This window comes from Ostrinia furnacalis, unplaced genomic scaffold (assembly GCF_004193835.3).
Source record: "Ostrinia furnacalis isolate ACB-3 unplaced genomic scaffold, ASM419383v2 OfSCF7469, whole genome shotgun sequence".
Classification (NCBI taxonomy): Eukaryota; Metazoa; Arthropoda; class Insecta; order Lepidoptera; family Crambidae; genus Ostrinia; species Ostrinia furnacalis.
In genome coordinates this window covers 488,270-498,924 of record NW_021137708.1, presented here as the reverse complement: position 1 = coordinate 498,924, position 10,655 = coordinate 488,270, and the positions used below count along the sequence as shown (strand labels likewise).

The following is a 10,655-nucleotide window of genomic DNA, read 5'->3' as shown; positions in this document are numbered from 1 at the left end:
TTTTTCCGAACAATATTTAACTCAAAATGATGTTATAATATACTACATAAATATGTACTTTTATATCAGTTTCGGAATTTTTGATATAAAACATCATCCTGTATAACTAATATCACCAGCGACGGCTCATAGATTGTAAGCAGAAATATTAACCTGCCATGGCATGGTGGTGATTGTGATAGATATTATAAAGCTGACAGACTGCGTGTGCGCATATTTTTAGGGCGTCGGACAAGGCAGCTGCTATAATCGAGTCGTAAAGTAGTACAGACGTGGACACATCAAACTAAACCTTATGGCGTTAGTTGTAAAGTGCTATTTTCAAATAACATAGTTTGATTCGTTAGGTCATAGGTGTGCGAGTCTGGTCACTTACTACAAGCAGTGCCTGTTGAAATCAATGCTGTATTAAAGCATTTACTCAGAAAAAATACTTTGTATAACATAATAAATCCAAAAATATTAATAAGGATTGAAACATCTAGCATACACTTTTTGTGATCATCTTTGTAGAAATCAACTGGAATAACCGAAATTAGAATAAAAAGTTATTGTCTCTAGAGCAAACTTATTTTTTAACTTTCATCAGTCTCACTTGTGTACATAATGTGGAAGATATCTTTGTATGAAATTGTTTTAACAATAAAAATTGTATAATGTATTTTTGTTATCACTCATTCACCCAAATCAGATTTAGGTCAATCAATACCCGTTTACACATCTTACAACCCGGACGAGTTAACTGCGCACCTGACAGCCGTGACGTCACAACGACGCTCGGGCAGGCCTGGCTCACTCCGCGCGGTACATCCGATAATTACCTACAGCGAAGCGCCCCGCCGGCGGGTATTTTNTACTTATGCAGAGACATCGATACCCGCGATTATTATGAAAGTTAAACGAAAAGTTACGATGACGGAACATCCCGCCCACCAAAATATCTATGGTATTTTCTGGTTAATAACTAACGCTAAGACTGATAAACGATATATACGATAAACTATTGATAAAACTAAAACTAAGTTTACGAAAAACGATATGATACGAATACGATACGAGATTGAAATTAAGTTAGGCCTCGATTGGCAGAGGGCATAACTTAACCAATGGACGCTGAATCAAGTTATTGGTTGCAGTTTTAACCATGGCGATTCTAACGATTCCGTCAGCTCCAGCAATGAGCTGCTGTACCCTACCGAGGGTCCAGTGTAACGGCGCTCGATTGTCATCCTTAATGATGACCATCGATCCTACAGCTAATGGTTTTGAATCTTTGGTCCATTTAGCGCGTTGCGTTAAAGAGTTAAGGTATTCGTGTTTCCATCTGGANTGGACATACTTGCATCACACCATGCCAAGAATGATTTTAAAAATTTTTGGAAGTCAACTAATAAGTTAAATAATAAGCCTGGCATTCCTGTAAGCGTTAATGATGTGAGTGACCGAAAATGCATAGCAAATTTGTTTAGAGACCATTTTACTGTAAAGTCTCCGCTGGGACCACAACAGTCTGGATCTCGATTTATTCAGCATGGTCGGGAGCCAAGTACACAAATCACGGCAAAGGGTGTCAGAGAAGTTATTAAATCGATGTCACGTGGAAAATCTCCTGGCCATGATGACCTTAGTGTTGAACATCTAAAATGCGCTGGACCTCATCTAGCTAGAGTACTGGCAATGCTGTTTAGTTTGTGCATAGGCCACTCGTATTTGCCCGCAGACATGATGAAGACCGTGGTGGTTCCAGTGGTGAAGTGTAAAACTGGTGACATAAGTGACAAAGGCAACTATCGACCTATCTCACTGGCAACCATTATATCTAAGGTGCTTGATGGTCTGCTTGGCACTCAACTTGATAAGTATATTAAACTGCATGACAATCAATTCGGTTTTAGGCCAGGATTGTCTACTGAAGCTGCCATTTTGAGTGTGAAGCAGACTGTGAAGTACTACACAGTTCGCAGTACGCCTGTATATGCCTGCTTCCTTGACCTGTCCAAAGCGTTTGACCTGGTTTCCTATGACATCCTATGGCAAAAACTTGACAAGCTGTCTATGTCACGTGACTTAGTGCATATTTTGAAATATTGGTACTTGAACCAGGTCAACGTGGTTCGGTGGGCCGGGGAATACTCGGATCCGTACAGGTTGGAGTGCGGGGTGAGGCAAGGTGGGTTGACCTCGCCGAAGCTCTTCAATCTTTACGTGAACGCCCTGATAGAGGAGCTCAGTAGTACGCATGTTGGCTGCCATATAGACGGTGTCTGTCTTAATAATATAAGTTATGCGGACGACATGGTGCTGCTGAGTGCTTCTGTCTGTGGATTGTCGAAACTCATTGCAATATGTGAAAGATACGCTGAAAGCCATGGTTTGATATACAACGCGAAGAAAAGTGAGTGTATGGTCTTTCATAGTAGAGGAAAATGTCCAGATAATATTCCATCTATAAAACTCAATGGTGCGCCTTTAAAAAAGGTAGAACAATTTAANTGAGAAGGCCACGACTCTTTCTCCTGTGACAGCCAACACGGTCCCGCCCACCATAAGGAATTATTTAAAATTTCATTAGGAAGAAGTCCGCGAGAACAGATGTCAGCTGGATTGTCTCCAGAAGAAACGTGGTGCCAACATTCAGAAGGTGCGATTTCTTGTATGTGACTTACACGATTTGCTACAAAAGTGGTCCATCGAGAAGAATGGGAACGAAGCCAGGACAAAACGATCGTAGCATCTGACCACAAGAAAACTGAATTGATGGGAATGTCAGAAAGGTAAGTATCACGAACATATTTGTATAGGTCAGCTAATAAAACTGCAGCGCAAAGCTCCAATCGAGGCAATGGAATACGTTTCAGAGGAACTACTCGAGCTTTAGAGCAAACAAAAAAAACTTTAACGTTACCAGTCTCGTCAATTGTGCGTAAGTAAATGACAGCGCCATAAGCAATCTCGGAACTGTCACAGAAGTAGTGTCCGACCGAATATGGATTTTCAGCCGAAAACGAAAACGGAAACGAAGCTTCGGCTACAGTCCCATTTTCGGCCGAAAACGAAAACGAAAACGAAAATGACCTTCAACTGTCAAATTTCAATCTGTTTCTGATGAAATATCCATAATTTTCGATGCTTTTACTTTCAAATTGTTTAAGTAGTCTTGTAAACAACACGAAAAAACTTCGAAAACCGTAAATATTTTGATCAAAAACATATTGACGTTTGACAGTTGACGGACGGATTTGGATTAGGATTAATTAAAGAAAACCGGCACATTAAAAATTAAAGATATTAATTATGAATTCTTAATGAAATTTTCCGGTGTATACTGGAATATTGTTTTATCAGTTTATTTAAGCAAGTGAAGAAGAAATAAAGGGTGACCAGCGAGAATATTTCAACTTCAAAAATGAATAAGTAGACAACAACAAATAAAACTAATTATTTGTTATTATTTATTCAATTTGGAGTTTAACAATGCGGATTTTATTTTGCATAGGCAATATCGTTCAAATGACGCCCGTTTCACTTGAGGCACTCTTACAGCCGGACCCTTAAATTCGCAACTACGCGAGAGCAAAGCGCGCTGGTTATTTTCCTGCAACTTCACGGCGAATATTTTCTTACAGAACCTGAATTATTTGAGGATTGTTACTGTAAACTTTTGACTTGAGATATCCCCACAAGAAAAATTCGCATGGTGTGAGAATTGGTGACCGAGGCGGCTAGGGTATGTGCCTGTACTCGCTGATCATTTATTTTAAAAACAAATGTCCTCAGTGTCTCCTTCTTGCTGAAATAGAGTTCTGCGCGCACGCGCTCGAACCGTGATTCGTCGCATTTCAACTGCGAACGCTCTGTGGGCTCCCGACCAGTGACTCATGGCGTATTTCAAATCCGCATTATTAGACTATTTTGAAACAATTAAACTTAATGAAAACTCTTTGGAACGTAACCTAACTTCGCAACTTCAAAACAGTGTGACAATACCGCGGCCGTTCAAGTCTGATTGGAACGATGAGTGCACCCCATTCACTCCGAAGATATCCAAACGTTATATTTTATCATCTTATTCACATATTTCTAATATTCGGTTTGGCCGAAGCTTCGGCTGGTTTTTGGCCGAAAACGAAAATATGGCCGAATGTCCATATTTTGGCCGAAAATGGCCGAAAACGAAAACGAAAACGAATATTCGGTCGGTCACTACACAGAAGCCATGCAGTTCATACGATTTTGAATTCGAACAGGTAAGTTTGCGTGGTATACGAAGATGAGCAAGATTCGGAAGTTGATCGGAATAAGAAGTCCATGAACGGACGACTTCGATAGGTGGCGTTTCGTCCCAATCTACACCGAGAATCCAAAGTTTTTGGATCAAGCATTTAGCTTGGATTGTGATTGGTGAAAGAAAGCCGAGGGGATCAAAAATCCGAGCGAGTTCGCTTAGAATAGAACGTTTTGTGCACGGTTTAATTTCAGGTTTTACTGAGAAAAGAAAAGAATCGGATGAAGGGTCCCATTTAAGGCCGAGAACCTTCAACGGCGAGGGTTCCGCTTGGTCAAGAGATACTGAACCTTGTAGGTGTAGTTCAATGGGCAAATCAGACAAGAGCTGCGGTTCGTTGCTAACCCACTTCCGCAATTCAAAACGACCCAAGTTAAAAAGTTTGATAAGTTGCGTCTTTGCTTCTTGAGCAACGTCAAAGCCGTCAAATCCGCAAACCACATCGTCTTGATCGGAATAAGAAGTCCATGAACGGACGACTTCGATAGGTGGCGTTTCGTCCCAATCTACACCGAGAATCCAAAGTTTTTGGATCAAGCATTTAGCTTGGATTGTGATTGGTGAAAGAAAGCCTAGGGGATCAAAAATCCGAGCGAGTTCGCTTAGAATAGAACGTTTTGTGCACGTTTTACCTTCAGGTTTTACTGAGAAAAGAAAAGAATCGGATGAAGGGTCCCATTTAAGGCCGAGAACCTTCAACGGCGAGGGTTCCACTTGGTCAAGAGATACTGAACCTTGCAGGTGTAGTTCAATGGGCAAATCAGACAAGAGCTGCGGTTCGTTGCTAACCCACTTCCGCAATTCAAAACGACCCAAGTTAAAAAGTTTGATAAGTTGCGTCTTTGCTTCTTGAGCAACGTCAAAGCTGTCAAATCCGCAAACCACATCGTCGACATACACGTGCGATTTAACGATTTGTTTCGCCAGAGGATATGCATCTCCTTCGNCTTCTGTACCTGTACTATTACTTATTCTGTGGTGCGGGTGAGTGCGAGGGAGAGATTTGCATTCCAGCGAGGTGCGCAGTTAGCTCAATCGAGTTGTAGATTACATTTAGATTATTCGTTTATCTATTTGAGTCCAAATCCATTGAGGTACAAGCGTTATTGTTCACATTGGTGTTATTTCGTAGAACCTCCATCTGTTTCTCTGAAAACAACTTCGCAATCTCCATCATTAGTTCTGCTTGTATTACAGGTGGAAACGATTTATAAGTTTCTGCATAACTACGAAATAGTTGGTCTATGGCGGTGATTGGAAGATGTTTTTTGAGATATTGTAGTATTTGTTGATTAATTTCTTCGTTTTTGGCGTTGTCTGTCTCCAACTTTTGCGTGCTCTGTTGTACAGGGTCTGGTTTATTTAGTTGATATGGTGGTGAAGGAGGTACTATGTAGACTGGTGAAGACATTCTCGTGCTGTAAGGATTCTGGTTTTGACACGAAGTTGACACAGATGTGTATAATAGTGACGCTGGAACGTATACTGGAGACTTTGCTCCGTATGTTGGTGATGGTGACCTTACAGCGTATACTGGTGTCGTTGCTACATACGACGCTTTAGTTGTGGACGATTGCGCTTCATTATTCTGGTTTTGGTATGGATGTGACGTTGGAGCGTAAACTGGAGACGTTGTTCCGTATGTTGGTGACGTTGGAGCGTATACTGGTGACGTTGCTACATATGTGGGTGACGCTTTAGTTGTGGACGATTGCGCTTCATTATTCTGGTTTTGGTATGGAGGTGACGTTGGAGCGTAAACTGGAGACGTTGTTCCGTATGTTGGTGACGTTGGAGCGTATACTGGTGACGTTGCTACATATGTTGGTGACACTTTAGTTGTGGACGATTGCGCTTCATTATTCTGGTTTTGGTATGAAGGTGACGTTGTAGCGTAAACTGGAGACGTTGTCCCGTATGTTGGTGACGTTGGAGCGTATACTGGTGACGTTGCTACATATGTTGGTGACGCTTTAGTTGTGGACGATTGCGCTTCATTATTCTGGTTTTGGTATGAAGGTGACGTTGGAGCGTAAACTGGAGACGTTGCTAAATGTGGTGGTATCGTTGGTGAGTATCGTGGTGACGTTGGTGCATAATATACTGGTGACGATGGTGCATATACTGGTGACTCTTTAGTTTTGGACGATTGATCTGCTGCATTATTCTGGTTTTGATGTGGCGGTGTCGTGGGTGAGTATCCTGGTGACATTGATACGTATATTGGTGATGCTGGATTAATTTTCCGTTTTTTAGCTTTAGGAGAAACTTGTGTGGATATAGTTCGAGACCCTCCTGTGTTTTCAGTTACCATAATTGACGTGTTAGTTCCCTGTGAAATCAAAGAAATACCCGAACAATTTTGCTCTGATCTAAAAGTAGCCTGAAATGGCGTTCTTTTCAATTTGCTATCAAATAGCGTATTTTTATTGTACTGTACGAAAAAACAACCAGTAACCCACTCCGATGTAATATTATCCCGCATCCAAGCCCAAATCAAATTCTCAATTTCCTGACTAATGGAATCTTCACTGCGTTGCGTCTGCAGAGGCAAAGGAACGCCATTTATTTTCTTACATTCAGGCCACAATTTTATCAATTCCTCAACGACTTTAGTAGGGTCCAATTCATTATCGCTTTGTAAAATGTACGGCATTCCGAAATCCAGAAATATTTTAAGCAATTCGAAAGCAACTTCGCTCCCTTCTTTTGAACAGAGCGGTCTGACATGAATAAACTTGGTAGCTTGATCTTGATAATAGATAATCCACTTAAATTGGCCATCTGGCACTGATTGCATATCAATAATACCAATGCAACCACTTATATTGTAATTTCCGCTTAATTGCGAATCGCAGATGGGGCATAGGGACACAAATACGTCAACTGCTTTTTTGGTAATAATAAGATTTTTAGTTCTGATAATATCCTGAAATTTGGCGCTATTGCAGTGTCCAAATTCTGTATGAATATCTAAAAGAACGTCATAATAATCCTCCATTGGCATCACCTGTACAACTGGGCAATCTGGGCTGGTTTTTTTCATAATAAGAACGTCTTTTTCTGCAATTTTAATAACATCGTACCTCAAATGCCAGTATCGAATAGGATTCCGTCGATGATCAGATTCCATGGCCACCTTAGCGGCTTTGATATGCTCGATAACCTCAAATACTTTATCCTTCGTCCACGGTTTTACTACTGGACCCGTTTGAGAATTATACGATTCTAATAATTTGTCATAATACCTGTCTTTTAACTCGATCATTTCACGCAAATATGGAGCTGTACTTGAATTATTTTCGCTTCCATTAAATTTTTGATCCGTATGTTCAGCCGCCATTGTTGTTTGAATCACTGTACCACAGATTAATAATATTATCTCTAATCTCTCTTGTCTGTGGTTCTGGTTTAATTCGACTCTTCGTGTCCCGTCTTTATGGTAGGGGAAGTTATTAAATGGTAAACCATATTAGTTTGGTTGGCTAGAAAAAACTTAAGTTTACATTCGCTTGCTGTCCATTTTTCTTTTATAATAGGCGGTCTGTATTTTTTCTCGAATGCGAAAAAATTTGAGACTTATAAAACTTCTGTGCATGTATTTTAAACTACCTACTAGAACCTATTTAAAAAAAATACCTATTTTCACCTGGCGCTAAGTTCATAAAAGTAGATAGAAAGTAGGTAGAAAATAATAATTTTTGAATGGAAGAAATAAAAAAATACCAAAAAATACAATAACAATTAATTTACTATCATAGACTACTATACAATGTTTAATGGTGTTCGATCTTAGGGTCATATTTGCCATATTCCTTCTCCCACATGGCTATAAACTCCTTCTTTCTCTGTTCACGTTTCTTGAAGTATTCCGGATACTGGGCTTTTTCGAGAGGATGCCAGTAGTCCAGGACCCAATCTGGAGGGTTCACGATACGCTCATATGCGACACCGCCAGGACTGAGGGGGACTGGAAGAAAGAGAAAGGTTACTGGTTTGTTGCTGAGCAAGACTTAGAGTAGGCGCACACCGTTGATTTTTAGTTGGCCGATAGTTGTGCCCGATTTTAATTTGTATGAAGAATCGCCCAAATCGAATCGGCGTAGTGTGCGCACTCGCATACATGCCTATACTGATCAACTGCCCGACTAAACTATCGGCCAACTAAAAATCAACGGTGTGCGCCTACTCTTATAAGACAAAATTTTCTGGCAACTATCAAAAAATCCTGGTAGGTTACTTTAGCCCTTGAGGGCAATTTTGGCTCAACAAAAGTGTTGAAATTGAGTAAACTATCTTGCTACCTTTTTTTATAAATAGGCTCCAGTAATGCTATGTAACATTTATCAACATTGCTGTGAAGAGGTAGGAAATTAAATCCTCTTTTGTCTTGAGCTAAAGTTGCCCTCTAGGGCTAAAGTTACCCAAAAATATGGTTTGTAATTTTTATCATGGATTAAGTACTATTCTATTCAGAATTTTAGATGGACAAAAATCTAAAATATTTCGTCTATTAAGTTATTAGTTCCACCTAATCAACTTACACTTCTTAGGGATAGGATGCTGCGTAAGGAACAGTTCCTCTTGTGCTAGCTTCAGCATTTCCTGGGACTTGCGGAAATCCTTCTCATTCACAATCTCATCGAAACGCACACGCATTTGCACAGCATGGTAGCGGTAGACATTACTGGAAAATAGAAGATTAGTTATTGATTATACTCAATTTATGCCCTGAGTAACTAGGGAACATACAGAATTATTGGTAAACTAGGTATTAGTAGACTGATCAAACAACAATAAACAATAATTAGGTATAATGGCTAACTAATAGAAGTTACTTTACTACATGAATAGACAATATAATAATACATAAGTTCTGATCAAATAAAAATGATAAAACTACAAAAATTCAAGTAAAAAAGATCATTGTTTAGTTTGAATCTAAGATAACAAAATATAAATAATAGGTACAATACTAAATATTCCAAAACAAAGTATGTAAAGGAATGTTAAAATAAAAGACCTTCAGGAGAATAAGGATAGGCATAAAATAGGGCTCAGGTAAAATGAAAATCTTCAAGAAATCTGAAAATAAAATTGAAGAATAGGTTATGTTATTATGTAATGTAAATAGACGGGACGTACAAAGGACCCTATATTTTGGATAAAATGTAGAATAATTACCGCCTGTCATAGAATGCCTCCAAGTTACGTAAGGTCTGCTTGTAAACAGAGCAAATCTTTTGAACATGGGTTTTGATACCCAGAGGAACCTGCGCCGCCATTTTTCTTGTTTTCACATCTGACAGTAATATACACTGACAGCCAGCTGGAGCGATGACAGTTGACACCCCGATTGCTTGCGGTCCGTTACAAGCCTACTACGTTTTATCTAGAAAAATTTAATATTCTCAGTCTGTTGTTTTTTTATTTGTTATTAATTAAGAATCGGCTAAAACTTTAAGGTTTGCCATAATAAAATTTATTAAAAGTTTGATTTAATTACTAAAAAGACCTTACTTGTTATTAATTTTGTAAATCCAATCATCTCAAATTATACTTTTCTTTCTCCTTCTCATCCAGAAAAAACCCTGCTGTGCGCAGAATGGTCCCCAAGCAGTTCCACAGCAACCGGTCCTGTGTGCTACTTGGATCTGAAATTTACGTCTTCCGACACGTGGTTGCGAGTTGCGACTCAAGAGTACATATGCGCTACCGTTGCGTTGTAAGCGTGCCATCAAAGCCACTTTAAGTGCTCTATGCCACCGCTCAATCATGCCGTTACTTTGAGGGTGATAAGGTGTCGTGCGCAATTTGTGTACTACATACTGCATCAACAGCCATCTATTCTAAGAACTATGTGCCCCGCCCACTGCCACTTGGTTGTGCGGACTGTAGGGGTCACTTAATTCTCCTACGGATCCACATTTTGATTATATCTTGCGCGGAAACTCCTCAAAACTTAATTAAATAAAAAACAAACATAATCAATTCACATTATTAAAATAAAATCGCACGCAACTGCACAAATCATCCGATACAAATGATGTATGTAGCCTTGGTCATCAGAGATTCGCCACATCGGGCACAAGGGCGCGTTGCGTTCGTGCGCACCACAGATCACAACCTTGGCGCAATGGCGGGAAAGTGATAATTTGTGTGACACAGATTGTTGTATTGTATAACCATGGTTTTGCGTATCACCGCCACTCAGACAGTGTGTCATAAATAGAAAGAAATTACAACAAAAATAATTTCATTTCTGTTGAGCCAAAAAGTTGGCTGGAAGAAAATTTCTTAAGGCATTAAGCTTAAGCAAAACTCAATCAGTAAAGGCTGTGTTTGTCATAAGAGAAGTTAAAATAATCAG

General features: G+C 39.6%; 2 protein-coding genes across 2 annotated transcripts; both read right to left on the bottom strand.

Moving 5' to 3' along the window:
• Positions 1-5,269: 5,269 nt before the first annotated feature.
• On the bottom strand, positions 5,270-7,630 carry LOC114364802 (melanoma-associated antigen C1-like). The gene is made up of 2 exons (XM_028321106.1): positions 5,841-7,630; positions 5,270-5,798 (listed from the first exon to the last, which is right to left on the bottom strand). Exons 1-2 carry the CDS (start codon positions 7,626-7,628, stop codon positions 5,352-5,354), a joined length of 2,235 nt encoding a protein of 744 aa, XP_028176907.1. The 5' UTR covers positions 7,629-7,630; the 3' UTR covers positions 5,270-5,351.
• Positions 7,631-8,018: 388 nt separating this feature from the next.
• Positions 8,019-9,627, bottom strand: ND-B22 (NADH dehydrogenase (ubiquinone) B22 subunit). The gene is made up of 3 exons (XM_028321085.1): positions 9,470-9,627; positions 8,830-8,972; positions 8,019-8,255 (listed from the first exon to the last, which is right to left on the bottom strand). Exons 1-3 carry the CDS (start codon positions 9,568-9,570, stop codon positions 8,062-8,064), a joined length of 438 nt encoding a protein of 145 aa, XP_028176886.1. The 5' UTR covers positions 9,571-9,627; the 3' UTR covers positions 8,019-8,061.
• Positions 9,628-10,655: the final 1,028 nt, after the last annotated feature.